The following is an 18,198-nucleotide window of genomic DNA, read 5'->3' as shown; positions in this document are numbered from 1 at the left end:
TGTGGGCATACCTCAGTCCTAACCTGTCTTGGGTCCTGCATGCAGCTGGGGCCCTTCAGTACAGCCCTTCAGCACTGATTGCTCCTATCCCCTCTGTTCCACCATGCAGCTTTCTAGTCCTGACCTGTAGCCACCAAGAAAGGAGTATGGCCTTCCTGCTTCATGAGGGAATTTATTGGTTTATTTATACATTTATTTACAAGTACTTATTTGATTTATGTGCCACCCTTCCCAACAATGGCTCAGGACAGCTTACAATAGGATAGCAGAATGAGTAAAAATCAAAAGCCAAAACAGCTTAAAAAGGAACGAGGACATCAAATTAGAACAGAGATTCCTCCTAAACAACATCTCATCCTAGTTTTGTTTGGTGAATGCCTGCACAAATAGGAGGACAAGGTTCTTTGGGTTAATCTTTTATTAGACCAACTCAGATAGTTGGAAAAATTCTTCTTTGCAAGCTGTTGAGTACAAACACCCTCCATCAGGCTGAGGAAGCATCTGCAGTTGGTCTGTGCTATTCCTGGATGGAATAGAAATATCAGGTTTCATCAAATCAATCCTAAAAATTCTTGTCGCCCAAAGAGTGAAGTTTGTCCAAGACACAACAGACTTTCTACGAAAACTTACAAAAAAGACTACCTTCCCAGTAACACCCTCCTAGCCACCATGAATGTTACCAGCTTGTATACCAACATCCTACACCAGGATGGCATCTAAGCCTGTCTTACAAGGAGCAAGCTTATAACTCAGAGTACAGACTTAAAGATATTACTAAATGTATACACTTCCTCCTCACACACAACAACTTAGCTTTCAATAACCAACACTTCCTCCAGACCATGAGCACAGCTACAGGCACTAAAATGGCCCCACAATATGCCAACCATTTTATGAGCTACCTAAAAGAAGCATTCCTCAAGGACTGGACCATCAAACCCTTGCTATACTTAAGATCTATTGATGACATCTTTATCATTTGGACTGAAAACCTGCAATCTCTGATTTCCATTAGAAATTCAACAATCATCACTTGTCCATCAGACTCTCTTAAATACTCCAGCACCAACATTTCCTTTTTAGGCACTATGATCACTATCCAGAATGGTAAAATACAAACCACCATAATATACAAGTAACCCGCAGACCCACATACTTCTCTGGACAGAACCAGCAATCACCCTAAACACGCCAAGAAAGCTGTAATACGTAGCCAAGCCCTCCAATACTACCAAATTTGCACTGAGGAGAACATCTGTGCTTGTCACCTCACAAATCCCAAAATGGTTTTCACTCAACAAGGACACTTCTCCAGAGAGAGAGATCATACTTTTGAAAGAGCCACCTGGATACCACGTGAAGAATTGCCACAATACAGAACCCTCCCCCCACCCTCATGAATCGCACACCACTAGTTATTATGACATAATCCCTCCCTGGAACCTGTACGGAAGATCCTCAGACAATCGCAGCCCATACTAGAAGGAGACCCAATTCTTAACGAGATCTTCCCACAACCACCCATCCTTTAAACAAGCATCGAACCTCATCAACCCCATCACCAGAAGCAAACTTCCTATGGCCCAAAACATCCAATGGATCCAGACCATGCCATGACAAGAAATGTAAAACTTGCCAACACATCTCCACCACCACCACCACCGCAATAACTACACACCACAACAGAACCATCACCATTCTTGGATCTTACACCTGCACCTCCAGAAGTGCAATATATTTCATCCAGTTCACTAAATATCCTGATGGAAAATATGTAGGAGAAACCAAACAACAGCTGTCTATCAGAATGAGCACACACCAAAAATCTATCAAAGACCTTTTGATACCCAATTACCTGTGAGGGCACATTTGTCATGAGACAACCACTCTCTCTCCAATCTCAGTTTTAATCCTCAAAGGGAATTTACAAAACACCTTTTGTAGACTAGGGCTGTGCGAAATTTCACCACCAGTTTTGTTTCGACGCTGTTTCAACCTGTTTCGAGGTTGAAACAGCAAAATCAAAACAGAACAGATATGGTTGAAACAGCCTCAAAACGAAACGAGGCAAGTCGAAATGTTTCGCTGTTTCAGCACTGTTTCAACATTTCGTCCATAGGCTATAATGGGGAAGGCTGAAACAGCCTATAACTTTGTCATTTTTGGCCTGATTTGGGTGAAACTGCCAGGAGTGGTAGCCCCTTCTGAGGGCATGAAGTGTGCCAAGTTTCAAGAAGATAGATGCAAGGGGTTCAGAGAAACTGCACCCCAAAGTCTTGAGAGCCAAACTTGTGTCATGTGTATGTGTTAGGCCACAGCAAGGTCAAAACTGCAGGACTACTAGCCTCCGCTGAGGCCACAAAGCCTGCCAGGTTTCAAGGAGAGAGGTACAGGGGTTTGGGAAACTGCACCTCAAGCTGTGGACAAAACTCGTGACATGGGTGACACTGTGTGTGTTAAGGCGCAGCAGAGTGAAAGCTGCAGGCATGCTAGCCCCTGCTGAGGTCCCCCCACCCGCACCCCCCTTGGCCTGCAACAGCTCACTGAAAGTCCTCAAGTTGCCCTCCAGCCAAAATAATTGTCCACCCCTGGCACAGATATATATTAGGGATGTAGAGGGATATTGTGCCTCATGTTATACTTTCATTAGCCAAGGTGTGAGTGTGAAAGGGGGAATGGCCTGCAGGCTGCTGATATCCAGCATTCGTGCTACTTCTCACTCTTCCCACAGGAACAGAAAATGCTGGAGAAACTGGAGTTTGAGCGTCGCCTGGACATGGGGCAGAGAGAGCACGCCCAGCTCATGCAGCAGAGCAGCAATCAGAAAGATGAGATACTACAGTCAGTGAAGGAGGTGTGTCTGATAGCTAGCTTTAATCAAAGCCAGCTGGCTGGCTCTAGGTGGATGCAGTGCTTACCCCTCTGCATGTTTTCAAGCAGGCTTTCATGTATTGAGGTGTGGGCCCCAGGCACGCAGAGGTCTCCCCTCCGGAAACAGCAGCTCATTGGAGCTGGGTTCTCCTGCCCAATCTCTCTGTTTTGTTCCCTGGTACTCCCTTCCTGTTTGCCTGTCTAGACTGTCAGTGTCTGTGAGGAACAATCTGACACAGTTGTCTAGGGCAGGACTAGAGATGACTTGATGAATCTATTCCATCTCTAATGGGGAGTCCCGCTCTCTCTCATAGGAACACAGGACTGGAATGGACTCCACTTAGTCCAGTCCCTCCAATTGCAGGCAACTACATCATGCAGTCCAACTCCCAAAACAACCAAGCTCCCTTTTCCATTTTCCCTTTGTCACAGGAGCAGGTGAGGCTGGAGAAGGGCCTGACAAAGCACCAACGCTACTTGGAGAGTGAGCGCCTGAAGCTGCTGGAGCAGCTCAAGCAGACAGAGCAAGGCATTGCCAGCCGAATCCAAAAGCTGCTCGAGGAGAATCAGAGGTTGGCCTCCTCTCAGGATTCTTGGCAGTCAGTTGGGACCCCCTGGGCATCAGTTTCTTTTTGTGCATGTTGGGTTATGTTCTGGCCAGCTAAGTGTGTCTGGCCCTTTTTGGAGGGTAACACAGAAAGTACAGAGCTCTGAGGGTGAATCCCTAGAAGGTGGGGAATACAGAGGCTCTGGAAGAGCCCCCATGGTTCTTTTCATGCTTTCACACTCCACCCTTTGGCCAGCCTAGTATCAACTGCGGGTAAAACTCTCCCGAGTAACTCAGGCCTTTCCTACATACTCACAGTGCAGGTGCAAACTCAGTGTTCATAGAAGGGTAGGTAAGCTGTGATGCTTGTCAGGATAGATATAGTTACCCAAGTACCATTGTGCTTTATATCCATGTAACTTGTTTGAACAGTATAAAGCATCTTTGTTGTGTTGTAATTGTGTCCACATTTGAGGCTGTGCAAGTATAACCAGGGAGGAAAAACACACCCTTAACCGGTATAGTTTTAGTGACATTACACCTCTGAGTGTAGACCAAACCTTAGACACAGGAGTCTACATCCCACTGAAGGTTAATGAGACTTAGACCCCTAGATTATTTTGATTACTTTATTTTGGTTATTACCCAAATAACCTTGTCTGCATTATTTGGGGTACTTTAATGTAACTGTACCCCATGTGCCAGTGCTGATGACTATTTGTGCCTAGTGGGAGGGTGGTTATTGAGCACATTACCCTTGTGTTATTGGCAGTCAAACTAAATAATCACACTGGCCTGTCTGCACACCAGATGAAATCTGTAAAGTGGCAGTCCATCCTAGGCTTTCATTCTTTCCAAAGCTGGCCACTAGAGGGCAATTCAGTCTCATACGTTTAGCAAGTGTAGTACATAAGATTTTTTCCAAATCTAAAATTTTGAACCAGAATTCTTGGCATGTTTCCCCTTCAGTGAAAATAACTTCATATAAAATGGTTCTGGCTGTGGTGGATGATGGCTACTGCCCTTGGTTTCTCTTGTCTCCAACCTCTAAACTGAGTTTGTTTGGTGCAGTTTCAGCAGAGATCAATGCTGAGCTGAGACCTAATGCCTTAGAGGATCAGTTCAGAGCAGAGTTGGGTACTGAATGGATCAAATAAAATGCAGTCAATTGACTGGTCAGATATTGGTCAAAATTGTAAAAAATTGCCAATAGGTCCAAATAATATGTAGAAAAGCACAAATTTTCCATTAAAGCATTTCCAGTTAAACCCTGTGGCAGTGTGCCTAACCAAGAAGGGAGGCTGCTACTCTCTATTGTGCTTCCAGGGACAAATCTGCTAATCCATCTCTAACCCAAACCCTAAATAATGAGCACAGGGGAGGGATCATGGGGAGGTGATGCAATGGTTGGAGCAGCCTCTATGTTTCCCCAAGGAGGAGGCATGTGAATATGGGTAGGGTTTATACAAAGGCTGTTTCCACATGTGCCCTGCCTACTTGTTAATGGAGCTGAGCTCTGTGCCACTAAGGGAGGCATATCCATTGGTTCCATCCCCCCTGCCTCGCCATGTACCACAAGTGTACCCTTCCTGCAGCTCAAAGATATGTACTAACTACAGGATCTGCTCCCAGTGCCCAAGGTAGGGGCCCAGTGGTAGCAGCATGTGACCAGCTTGTTCAGGTGAGGACAAGTGATCACTGTGTATGGAGAGCATCTTGTTTTGTAGAGTGAATATCTTTTATTTTTATCTTCTTAGGCAAAAACAAAGTTCAGAAATTCTGAAATCCTTGGAGAATGAGAGGTAAGTGTCCTGCCTATGGTGGGCTTTTCAAAGGACTGGCAGAGCATCTGAGAAGGAAATAAAGACCTTTCCACTTCTAGGCCACTTATCTGTGCCCTGTTCAAGTCACTGGAGATTGAAAATTGTTCCCCTTAAGTAGTCATTGATATCACTGTGTCTCAGCCTGGTTCCTTGTGGAATCTGATACAATCTGATCTGTATGCTGGCAATCTTAGCAGATGTCAAGGATTAGCTGAACCATGAACTTTTCAGATACTGTCAGAATAAACAGAGTAGTTATGGTTGATACTAAGTGAATGTTATAAGAGAGAGAACCTGCTTTGAAGCTTAAGACAGCATCTCTTACTTAGGGTTTAGGATGAGATCTAATGTGAGGGACAGATGACCCCACAACTTTGACACAGGATTTCTTGATGCTTCCCCTGAAGCACCTGTTGAAGGCAGGAAGCTAGACTAGATGGACTTTGGACCTGATCCAGTCTGGCAATTCCTATATGAGGACCAGCTTCTTCCCTCCTTCTCAGTGAGGGTCACTACCACAGCTAATGAGTTTGGGGTGCAAAAAACCCATTTCTTCCTATAGAGGACTCTGAGACATCATTTGGCCTATGTAGAACAAAGGGCTTCCAGGCTAGTATCTCACTGTTGGAATGAGTGCTTTGGTGCTATCTGATGTTACCTGCAAAGCCCTGTTGATATGCATAAGCACGCAGGTCCCTCCTTTAAAGGCAACTGAGGGTCTGGCAACCTGTGTATTTATAGTGGAAGTGAAGAGAATAAGTAAAAGGAGGAGTGTCTTGCTGTTTGTGATGGAGTGCATGTTTCATTGATGTTACTGTATTTCTCCTATTACATTATGTTTTACCCCACTCCTTGCTGAAGAAGACTCTGGTAATAACCTTTGGTGTGGGAATTGCTCAGTCCTCAACACTAGGAGCTGTTGTTTGTCAGTGTAGTTCTTTGTGTGTAAGCATGCTGTCAGGGCGTTATGTGTGCTGGGGTGTGCACTGGAGTATGCACTGTGTGTCCTTAGAAACTATGATATTACATAAAGAATTGACCACAAGGCTTGGTTCAGCGGCAAAACTTCAGCAAGGTTTATTACCTACACAGCACCTCACCAATATGCCTGTACAGAGGGTTACACGATGTGAGCCCCAGATGCTTGTGGTAAGGCACAGGCACAACTCACAATTGCATGCTTCCCTTAGGCTTAGTAAACGTTTTAAAGATTTCCAGGACTCCCCTATACATGAAGTATGCAGTTCAGTTTACTTCAGGCATTTACATAAGCATCAACAGCTCTACCAAATTACCCTAATTAATTATCTGTTATCACCAGGTGTATTCTAGACTCTTTGGCACCAGCCTTATTGATTAATCTTAACAATCAACTTTAACACTCTGCTGTCTGTCGAGTTTACTCCCACAGGCACCCTAGTGCCAGGTCAGCCTCTGCTGAGGCCTGCTTTGGTTAATACTCTTAGCAAAGCCTCTGTATGAGTTGCATATATATTGACTGGTGCTAATATTACTCCCCATGACTCCAACAAGGCGTACAGGAGCAAAGGAACTCTGTTGCCACTGAAATCAGTGGAGCACTTGAACTATCTATGAGGGAGAAGAGAACATATAACTGGTTGGCAAGGATGAAACATGACTCTGCTTCTGAAGTAGTAAGTAGTGGCTGAATGTTCCTGCTTGTTTCCTAGAATAAGGATGGAACAGCTGATGGCCATAACACAGGAGGAGACTGAGCATCTACGCAAAAGGGATGTGGCCTGTAAGTCCAAAAGGGCTCTGTGGTGTGTGTATGTGTAGGTTTGAAGCAGTGACATGGGGGAATCCTTGGGCAATGGTTGCCTGTGAATGCAAGGGACTGGATTTAGTGAAGTCCCCTTCTAATCCTATGCTGTTGTAGTGAGGAGCTGCGAGTCGCATCCTGTGAAGGGTACTGAGCAGCTCTGTCCTCGGGGGAGATGTTGCGAGCTATACCTGGACCCTTACTGCTGTAGCTTGCTGAAACAGTAGTGTAAGATAGGATGTAACCTAACAATGTATACCCAAGTGCTAGCTATTGTGTTACCCCACTGACTCCCACTGGAGTCATCCTTGTGCTCGCTGTCACAGCTGATGCAGTTAGTTCTAGTGTGTGTGGGGTAAAAGGGTGTTAAGTAGGGTTACCATATGTCTGGGTTTTCCCAGATGTCCTCTTTTTGGGTCCTCCCATCTCCATCTGAGTGGTTTTTTAAAATATCAACAAATGTCCAGGATTTTGCTTTGCCTCTGCTCAGTGTTGAAATTTTTCCTGGCACTTCCTGGCTTGCCCCAGCAAGGAGCTGCTTGGGGCTGGGGGGAGTAAGGGGAGGGCGACTGGAGGCCAGGGCATCACATGTCTTCTAGCAAGCCCCAGCAGCTACAGGCAAGTAAGTCTGTGAAGGGCAGAGGTTGGAGGGCCAGGGCTGGGGATTGTCAGGGGTATGTGTGTGTGTGTTAGAGGTCTGTGATGGGATGAGTGTGCAAGGGGGTGGGTACCTGCTGGGGCTGCAGCAGAGTGGGCAGGCTGGGGAGGTGCCTGCCTTTCCAGTGGGGGAAAGAGGTGTGTGTGTGTGTGTGTGTGTGTGTGCACGCGCGGGCGCGCACAGGGGGAGGGGGGGCTCTTTGGGGGCAGCAGGACTGGGGGGGACAGGGGGCTGCAAGTTGGAAGTGAAGGGTACTGGCACGGCTGGGGGGGCAAGGGGCTGCAGGTCAGGAGTGCAGGGTGCAGGCAGGGCCAGGGGGCTGTGGGTCTGGAGTGAGGGGTATCAGCAGGGACGGGGGAGGTCCGTGGGTTGGGAGTAAGGGGCACCAATATGAATTGGGGGTGAGGGTACTGTGGGTCAAGAGTGAGGGGCAGCAGCAGACCTGGGGGGGTGTGGCTGGGGAGTGAGGAGCAGGGGCAGGGCATGGGCATATCACTCCCCTCCCACCCCTCCATCATATTACCACCCCCACTCTCCCTGACAGGTGTCCTCTTTTTTGAAACTGGAAATATGGTCACCTTATGTTAAGCAAAGATTTAATAAATAACCTCAGTCCCTAGCTCTTTGCATCTTCAAAGGGTCATATGGATGTTAGCCAAGTACACAAGGCAAAACAAATGCCAACATGAATGGTACCTATAGATAAAAATTGGGTGCTGTCTGGACCAGCTGAGCCAGCTGTGCTTTATCAGAGGAGGACAGGATACTACTACTCTGGGGGTTTAGAGGGCAATCCAGTGTGCATGTTCTCATCACAAAGAAAAATGCTTCTTCTTCTAATTAGTGTTTGTTGCTGAGATTGGTGTTAGGCAGCATGGCTTCTGTGCACACTTCAGCAATGCACAGAAGGCATTTGTGCTAGTTTGTCTCTTTCCTGTGCTCATGTTGGAGGTATTTCACCTTGCCAAGGCAGTGACAAAGGATATTAGACCTGGGCTAGTGGGTGGGCAAAGCTTTCACCCATGTCTATTTCCTTCTGTTTCCTTCTCCTTCAACAGCTGGGTATAGGCCCAAACAACAGTGGGGAGAACAGATCACCCTTTCTGAGCTGAGAACAGTTGTTAGTGATTCTGCTTCTTCCAGCAGGTGGTAGTACAGGGACTGGAAAAAGGATGTCATGACACCCTCAGAGAGGACTCAGGAGGGTGCTCTTCTGGCTAGTCTTGCTCATCTAAACTCCTGCAGCCGTTTTACTTTCCTCTCTGAAAGGGCTAAAATGAGAAGCCAAGAATGGAATGGAATCTGAAAGGAAGAGCCAGATATTAGTGGTGCTTGTAGCTGCAGTAACAGAACGAGGACTCTGCTGGTTACCAGCAGTCTGACTATACCATCAAGGGGTTGGGCTAGGGAATACAAACCATGCCCACTTCATGCATGCTACACTCCTGATGAATGTAATGTCTTAGTGTGTCTTAGTGTGATTCTACATGCATACTTAAAAGCTTCTTATAAAAGAGAGCAGGTTGCTTGGCATGTACTCAGTGCCCATAGAGCGGGTATGGTGGGTTTCATAGCAACACTTCTTAGAGTCATCCTCTGTATGGTTTAGATGTACTCAGGACTTCACCACTGTGTAACACAGACTGACAGCTTGTCTTTGCCCTTCAGCTGCCATGCAGCAAATGCTGGCTGAGAGCTACAAGAACAAATTCATCCAAATGACCTATGAATCCCGCCGGCAAGACCTTGTCAACCAAGCCTGCTCCAGGTACCGTCAGAGTGATGGGGCTTGTAGAACTGTTGTGTGGCCCCCTTTCCTTCCAAAAGACCTCAAACAGTTCCTATACAAATATCCAGGAATCCGCAGCCACTTCTTGTGCAGAACGTAGCAGCCATGTAACAGCACACAGTAATACTACAGATAGAAGAGCAATGTCCAGCGTGATTAAGGGGGGCAACTACAGGGACTCTGAGAACATTTATGGTTTCAATTAGATTTTGTTTAAATCACTTTTGCAGAGAAGAGAAAAATCAGAATTTTGGTCTCTGTCCCTTAGAAGCAGCCAATGCACTTTGTTCATTGCACTTCAATCAATTATACTTAATGTGTAGTTCTGCTATGAACATAACAGTACCAGTAGGGTACAGGGAGATATCTCCCTGAGAAATGAACCCATTTAGTTAGGAATTGCTGAGGCTATAAAAGCAGGACCTTATAGAACAGGCTGCATAACATCACCTCTCAGAGCGAAACTGCGCTGCAAAGTAGATCATCAAATTCCCTTTTGTCTTTTTGGGCTGTCACAATGTGTTTCTGCCAGGGACGGGGAGGAATTTCCTTTGCCTAGTTCCACCTTAGAGAGAAATAAGAGGCAGAACTAGGCAGAGTTCTGTGCCTGGAGAATTACTGAAAAATTAACAGAATTTTGTTTTTTGATTCCCTTCACCAAAATCTGCCACCAAATAAATAATATTAAGCTTCAGTCCCATTATGTGGGCTGAGTTGTCTAAAAGAAGCCCTGTATCTGGGGCAGACTCTGAATCAGTTACAGGATGATTATTCTGGAACAGCAATTCCAGTGACTTTCAGGAGTGGACAAGTCCTATTTTGGTCTGTTTTGAACAGCGTTGGCAAGAAGCCATTGCAAAACTGACCCCCTCGCTCTCCATGCTATCAGGAATGCCAGATGGAAACAAACAGCGCAATAAAATTTGAAAATTGGACATAGGCATTTCTTCTAATTTCACATTCCATAATGTGGGGGAGAAGGTTTCCAACTCCTCCTGGGGTGTGCCATTTAGCCATTTAATCTGGACTGTGCCCCTTTAAGGATTGCGGTGTAATGTAGATCTGGCCACATTGCCTAGCTCTCAGCAGAGAGGGCTTGGCCCTCCTAATTGGAGGGAGAGGAAGAATATTCTATCTACTGTGGGTAGCTAGGCACCATTTTCCATCTGGAATAGTATATACCACTTGCAGAAGGCAGCGAATGACCCTTTCTCTCATATTTTAACTATATGTAATATCAACATATGGGCAGATTATTTTGTCCCCTTCATCAAAACATGCTGCCAAACAAATAATATTAGCTTTCAGACTCATTATGTGGTCAACATAGTCTACAAGAAGCTCATGGCTAATCTAGACTCTTGAGTTGCATTCAGCAGGTGCAGCACAGTAAACTTTTCATTTGTCAGCCCGGTTTGTTATGGGAAAGGAGGTTACAAACCTGCTATACAGGCAGTCCTCAACTTACGACGTTTCGAATTACAACATTTCGCACTTACAGCGTTTATAAATCGACACCCAGTTTCAACTTCCTGACGTCAGTTTTGACTTTACAACACTTGATCCAATGTAATGCCATGCCACACCAGAGAACAAGTTCATTGTCACTCATCTCCCTGGAGAACATCTGTCCAAACTTCCTTGGATGCTTTCTTTAAGAAAGCAGACAAGACTCTGGAAAAACCTGCAGCCAAGATTCCTGAGAAGACTCCAGCCAGGAACTCTTCAAAAAGTCCAGCAAAGTCAATATGATTGGTATTTACAATATAAATATATTAGTGTAGCTATATTACTCATCTATAATTGATCGAGTACAAAATTCTGGGGTATTTTTTGTGAAAACAGAGTATCGGACCTTGGTCCAGGAACCAATCCCCCATTTATAACATAGTTTCTTACAAGAAAATTGGTTCAGAGTTGCAATGTTTCGACTTAAGACGTGGTTTTCAGGAACCAATTGTATCATAAGTCCGAGGACTGTCTGTATACAGGTATGAGATGAGTCTTGGCTGGCCAGCCTTGCTCAGTAATAAACTCCTCTCTTTCAGGAAATCCCTGTCCCTGGGTTCCCTCAGTGCTCCTTTCCATTTGCAGCTTCTCTTGTTTGTGTCAGAATCTGAGACTCTGCAATAATTCCCTGGTGCTGTATCTTCTTGTAGCCTGGCAGAGATGGATCAGAAGTTCCAGCAAATCCTGGCTTGGCAGCAGCTGGACCAAAGCAAGGCCATTAGTCAGATCTTGCAGGAGGTAGGTTTGTGAATGGGGAGCCTAACTGCATGCTGTAGGAGGGCTATGGAGTGGGGTTGACCACATTAATTCATTGGGCTGCAGCAGTCTTTGATAGCTGACCTTGGTGGCTAAAGGGAAAAATATGATTCCTTGTTCTGTACCCAGAGAGTCAGTGGAAGGTGGTATGCTCCCTAAAAGGAAAGCACCACTTTTAGGGAGCAGTAAAGGTTATGGGAAACAGAGCTGGTCTGGTGGTTGTGGTAGAAGACTGTAAGGCAGGAGACCTATCTTTGGGGCTGACTTGCTGGGTGGCTCAGGGTAGGTTGCTTGCAGGCCAGCATTTTCTGTGCACCTCTAATTTTGAATGCCCAGTTTGAGACACTTGGGTCTGATTTTTCTGAGATGCTGAATAACCTGAATTCTCATGGCTTCCAGGTAGAAATGTGCGTGCTTAGTGCTGCTTAAACTCAGACTACGGAGTTTTAAATAAAGTGTTCAAACATACTGGCTGTTTGGAAAATGTTGGTTGTAATTTCAGTGCCTCATAATGGCCATAGCAGAAGCACTTACATCACGGGCCCGTCGGATTCTAATGAATCTGTGAATTCTGCTAAATACCTGCCATCAACTTTCTCAGACAGGACATGATAAGAAGTGTTCTGTCTGTAAAACCATGTCATTCTTTGTTACTCGTTGGTGCTGTGAAGAGTAACTTATTACAATAAAAAAATGAGATACTGAGCTTGTGGCAGGGCTGAGCACCCTGCAAATGTGTGCATGAATTCATTTCACTCTAGCGAGGATAATTGGTCCATTTGTCTCTGTGTGAGTGGGTCCCACACCTGGGCTAAGCAGGATGTCATCTGTCTCTTAGATTGAAATGCAGAAAGCTGCCTTTGAAGCCCTTCAGGTGAAGAAAGATCTCATGCACAGACAGATCAGGAACCAGGTGAGTCTATGCTGGCCAGAGTGCACCCAGCCATTCAGCTTCTTCCTCCAACTGGTGTGACTGCTCTAAAGAAAGTAAGGTGCTGTGAATGTGAGTAGGGGATGAAGAAAGCAAAGTGTTCTTTGCTTTCTTGGTGGGTTGCATAACAAAGCATTGGGCACTGCTGATATTTGTCCAGTTCTCAGTTGTAAATGATTAAGTGACAGTGAGGGCTATCAGGTACATGGGGAACAGTGGATTCCTCTGTACTTGGGGCGTCTAAGTATTTGACTGGAGAAAACACTCAAGAGTGGATTCTAGAGGACAATCCTGCATTGGTTCCCAAGGAATGGACAGATGGAAACCACTAGGCCTCTGCTATCTAGCAGTTTTTGTATTTTGCTGGGGCTGCCACCTCCATGAGAATCCATTGCATCTCCATCCAGTACATTAGCCCTGCATGTTGATGCATGAGCTCATTATTATTTTTTTCTGTTGCCAGCCTACCTTTTTGAACTCCATTTTGCTAAAGGTGAAGCACGTTAGTGGGGGTGGATGCATGAGACTCAGCTTGGGGTAGAACAGAGTTGAAATACACCCACTGTTGAATTATGGAGAAGAGATGGGTGGTGTCTCAACAGAAGGCTCCAGACTTTCCTGCTCCTGACCCTAGGGAGAGGCCCTCCTTTCAAGAGACAGGATGAATACGTTTAATGGCCCTGTTTCAATATAACAAACCACATGGGGTCCAATCTTTGCCACTTGCTAATAGCCTATGGGTTGTACATATGGCATTTCTTAAAAGCATTTAGTGCCTGTTGCTGGAGTTCACCAGAAATAAGAGCCTGGTGGTCTGAGACGTGTTTGGTCCTCAGGCCTTGCTGCTGGATACTGTACTTCTCTGTTAAAAGCTTAGCATCTGCCTCTGCCATCCCTGCAGACCAATGACATCCCCTCCAATGAATGGAATGTCTGGGTGCACTTGGCACAGGCAGCTGCATGCCAAGGGTGGTTTTCCTCAGTGAGGATGTAGCCTGGTGGTGGGGGTAGAAGACTGACAGGCATATCTGGCTCTATTCTGGGCTTTTCCACTCATTTTCTGTGGGATTTTGGGCAAGTCACTTCACCTCTCTGTGCCTCAGTTTCCCTATCTAAAATACGTATACAGTGGTCTTGGAAGGAAGGACCCCATCGTGCAAAGATACCCCAGAGAGAAGGTCCCTGTCTCAGAGACCTGCAAGCTAAGTAATGGTAGTGACAGAGAGAAAGGCATTTGTCTCTATTCATGGCCATGAACTTGGATCAGATTAACTAACTATAAAACAGTCCCAAAGCCTTTGACAGAAAGTGTTTAGAGACAGGCAGTGCCAGACAGAATGGGAGAGAAGAACTTATTGCCATCAGGTGAGATGCTATGCATGAACATCCAGTGGGTTGTTTACTTAGTCCTGGAGCACGTGTCAGACATAGATTGCAGAGTGATAACAGCCTTTGTAAAGTGCTAGGCAGCTGTACCGTCCCACTCTGCTTCCCTCCCAGAGCAGCTGTGCAGTTGGGGCTGGCTCTAAGGTAGCATAAATAAAAGTAATTTCACATGTCAGTAAAAAGTATTTCATCTTCTGTTTAGATTAAGTTAATAGAGACAGAGTTATTGCAGCTGACACAGCTGGAGTTAAAGAGGCAAGAACTGGACACAGAGACGCTGCAGGTATGTAGGGCTCTGGGCTGCCCCACTCTGTACCTTTGCTCGGGGATTTCAGAGGCACCGCTTGCTTCCTTTTCCTGTTTGCAACTTCCTGGTGGTTTTATGTTTGGTCATGAGGGGAAATTCCCAGCAGGAGAGTCCAAACTTCCCTTTGCCATGGTACTTCCTGCAAACGTTGAGCATTCTGCTGCTTCTAACCATCTGGAGTAACATTCGGTGTACAAATAAGTCAGATTACCCTTGGGTATGGGTGGTGGGCTCTGGGCTAACTGGGGCAGAAAGGACCCTGGTGGTATGAGTTTTCCCAGTAGCTCTCGCCTGCTAAGCATCTCATGTTTACATTGTTTTGGTTTTTTAATTTTAATTTTTTTAAAAATCTCTGCCAAAGTGACATACAATTCTCTGCCTTTGTCTTTCTAAGCCATATCTCCAAGGCCATAACTGCATCCACCCTGCCCAGCCATCCTCCCATCAAAGGGTAGTTTTCATCCAGCTGGGATCACCTGTCAAGATATTTCAAGTTGGGTTAAGGCAGTTTGGCTTTAGGGTTTTTTTTCTTGTGCCTTTGCAGTAATTGTCTTCTCATCTCCAGTACCCCACAACATTTACTTAATCAGATCATTGGCCGGTATCTTTAGGCAATAGTAGATGCTTCACAGACCCCAGCTTGCAGCACCTGGTTTGTGCCCCTTTCTGTCCAGTTGAACTGGACTAATGCTTTCTGGGAAGCGCAGGCTTCACAGGACCCAGGCATTGCAGAGCTGCACTGAGGAGCCCTGCAGCTTCGTTCCAGCCACACCTGTAGAAGGGGGTGAAACCTCCCAAATCTCCTGTATGTGAATGGGCTCTTTGGGAAGAGCTTGATATATGCCCTTCATGGAGGCCAAAGGAGTGCCCACAAGGGCACTTGGGGGTCTATCTCCTGTGAGAGAAGGCCTCAACAAGTCACCAAGAAAAGCTGGCTTGGTGGGGAAGGGGAGCATTGGGCAGGAATTGCCATTTAAATGTTAAACAGGGAGATGCCTCTGAGAGCATCAGTGGCTAATGCCTCTGGAGTTACTGCCCCCTCCCCATGACTTTCCTCTGGTGAAAGGGCTGAAAGAAGGGCTTGGAGCGGGACAGTCTTATGGGGGTGAAAGCAGTGTTATTTATGGATGTACATTTCCAGCAGAGTTTTATGGGTGGTTTTCTCTTCTCTGTTTGTCTTGCTAGCTTCAGGGAAGTGAGCCGGTTCAGTGCTCCTGATCCAGTTAGTTCTTGCTTACAAAATCCACATGCTTGGATCACTGTTTGAAAGAAATTAATCATTAAAAAACCATGTAAATAGGACATTCTGTTGCACAGAATCATTTTACCTTTGCAAGAGCATCATGAGAAGGGACTGTTTTGGGTTTTGCTAGTCAGTGGTCTTATACTCAGTGCCCTATTAGAAAGGAGTATTTCTCAGACCTTAAAAATTGTTGGATTAGACCTCTCCCAGTTTTATCTACAGAGGCTCACCTGCAGTCATGACACATCTGTCATTTCTCCTGAAAAATACCCCTTTGCCCCCGGTACAGCAATACCCAAAAGCACTGACCAGAACACACCCAGGTTCTTGTAGGAGGAAGTGCCAGCTGGCAAGCCTGTCAGTTTGCATTTTTCCCTCAAGGAATCCTGGTCAAAAAGAGCCTCTCTGAGCATCCTGTCTCCACGTGAGACAGACCTGTGCTCATCAAGCCTCTTCTGTGGAGTTAACCACGAAACAGTATCACCCACCCCTTCTTCCCAGGTGCCTGAAGTCTTTTGAGCCAGTCATCTGATGGCCTCATCCCACTTGATGATCCACCAGATGCAGAGAGGGCCAGTTGGATGCAACCTTAAAGTTGTGCCTGGTGTGGCCACTGCGAAACACTGTGGGTTAGACTGTCCAGGAGTGGTTTGAACTGTCCCACTGTCAGGATTAGTGGTGCATTGTAACAGCAGTTGTTTTTCTGTAGCACCCTCTACTTCTAACACAACCCCCTCCTCAGGGTGCCATATAACAAAATCTCATTCCCTGCCTTAGCATACAGAGCCAGCAAACCGAGTGAGATGCCCTCTTATTGTGGTGTATGATTGTGTTCAGTAGGCAAGGAACTAATATCTGAAAGGGAACAGAGATGCTGTTCAAGAAGAACCCCATCTGCCTTGGGTACCTGCAGACTTGTAGAACTCAGTTTCCATGGCCCTTTTTGCAAATAAGGAAAGGGAACATAGTTGTCATAAAGGAAAGCAGAAACTCTACGTGGAGTGGGCTGTTGGTAGAGGGCTGTTTTAGGTAAGTCTAGTGTGGGTCAGTCCATTGTGGGCTGTGACTGAGAGATGTTATCCATCATGGACTAATGCAGGAGGTTAAATAGGAGAGAGGAAAATTACCATAACAGTAACTAATGTTTGTTGCAATACCTCCTAGGGGAGCTGTGTGGGCAGGATCAAGCCATCTGTTCAGATTTGCTGAGGTTCATTTGGACATGGCACAACAAAATTGGGTTGAATTTTTGGCCAAAATAATCCCTGCCCTCCTGGATGGAATGAAGGAGTGGCTGATCCCAGAGAGGTGGTCCCAAGACATGGATACCTTTGCTTCTGTTGCAGGAGGTGATAGCAGACCAACGCCAAGCCCTTAGTAATCTGCTGCAGCAGCTACTCAAAGAGAAGAAACAAAGGGAAGAGGAACTGCACCAAATCCTGGTAAATGGGGCTATATAACTTCTCTGCATGGATGAGGGAGTACACAGACTGTGCTCTGCAGGATAGAGAGGAGGAAGGGGGCTGCTTGCAATGGGGAAGCAAAGGGGATGGAAAGGGTTCTAAAATCCTGTGCTTACAGGGCTTGTCCTGATAGGAGGCTTCAGCAGGCTTTGGCTTGGACTGGTTCTTAGAGCAGTGCTCGCATTGTTTTTGCCAGAGACTGGCATGCATTCCCCCATGTGCCAGAGGAAGTTTGACTTCTGGTAGCAGTAGTAACCAGGGGAGAGATTGGGAAGAGGAAAGCAGGCCCCACTGCCACTATGCATGGAGTCCATGGTCTGATGCTGTGGTATGCTGTCTCCTCTCACTGTCAGTAGCCCTGGCCTATGGCAGCCCTTCAACATAGACCTGGTCTCAGCCTGCAGGGCCAAAGCAAACAAAGGGCGGGTGTGGAGGGGAATGCAGAATCCCAAGAGTGCCCTGCAGCCTCCTGACCTGCAGAGCATAAGTGTGAAGTGGAGAGTTAAAGCAGGGCCAGCCAGAGGGAGGCTGTTAATGTCCACCTTATGTACAGTCCTGCTGCCCACTGGCAATGCACAGGGCAAGGTGCCTTTCTTTCTTGACTGCATAAGTCAGGCTCCCCCTAAGACAGCCAACTGAATCACTTTGTGTTGTGTTTTTCCAGTATGAGATGGAAGCAAAAAGTGAAACCAAACAAGAGAACTACTGGCTGATCCAATACCAGCGCCTGCTAAACCAGAAACCTCTCTCCTTGAAGCTCCAGGTCAGGTCACTGCTGCTTATTGCTTGCTACAGTAGTGTATAGGGGCCCCACGGTGTTACGCACTGTACATACATGTAACAAAAGACTGCCCTGCCTTAGGTATAAGTAGGTGACAGGCATGTCCCACTGCCCTCCCTGCTTTTGATATTGGTCTCTCTCCACACCCTCGGTTTGTAGTGAGCAAATACCCAAGTATGGGGTCAGCAGTCACCGTGTTTAGATTTACTGGTGTGAGCTAAAAACTTGCATTTCAGACTGGTCCTGGTGATCAAAAACACTGCAGCAATTTTTACAATAGATTTTTTTTAGTCTTAGTTGAACTTCAGCTCAGGCAGCTCCATTTGGCTTCCCTACATCCCCCTGCCATTT

At 46.2% G+C, this 18,198-nt stretch overlaps 1 protein-coding gene across 6 annotated transcripts in view; it reads left to right on the top strand.

Annotated features, from left to right (window-relative positions):
• The window catches only part of LRSAM1 (leucine rich repeat and sterile alpha motif containing 1), a 55,692-nt gene that overhangs the window by 21,772 nt on the left and 15,722 nt on the right, over nucleotides 1-18,198 (top strand). For 4 of the 6 annotated variants that reach the window (XM_059715460.1, XM_059715459.1, XM_059715461.1 and 1 more), the window contains exons 12-21: nucleotides 2,732-2,854; nucleotides 3,304-3,443; nucleotides 5,176-5,220; nucleotides 6,933-7,003; nucleotides 9,351-9,450; nucleotides 11,631-11,718; nucleotides 12,575-12,649; nucleotides 14,256-14,336; nucleotides 16,950-17,045; nucleotides 17,731-17,829. In XM_059715460.1, coding sequence (XP_059571443.1) covers nucleotides 2,732-2,854; nucleotides 3,304-3,443; nucleotides 5,176-5,220; nucleotides 6,933-7,003; nucleotides 9,351-9,450; nucleotides 11,631-11,718; nucleotides 12,575-12,649; nucleotides 14,256-14,336; nucleotides 16,950-17,045; nucleotides 17,731-17,829 — 918 coding nt within the window. The remainder of the gene's footprint in view (nucleotides 1-2,731; nucleotides 2,855-3,303; nucleotides 3,444-5,175; nucleotides 5,221-6,932; nucleotides 7,004-9,350; nucleotides 9,451-11,630; nucleotides 11,719-12,574; nucleotides 12,650-14,255; nucleotides 14,337-16,949; nucleotides 17,046-17,730; nucleotides 17,830-18,198) is intronic. The other 2 variants (XM_059715462.1, XM_059715463.1) reach the window with 1 other exon arrangement.

The sequence above is a fragment of the Alligator mississippiensis genome, chromosome 12, assembly GCF_030867095.1.
Source record: "Alligator mississippiensis isolate rAllMis1 chromosome 12, rAllMis1, whole genome shotgun sequence".
Taxonomy (NCBI): Eukaryota; Metazoa; Chordata; order Crocodylia; family Alligatoridae; genus Alligator; species Alligator mississippiensis.
This window is presented reverse-complemented; position numbering and strand designations above follow the sequence as displayed.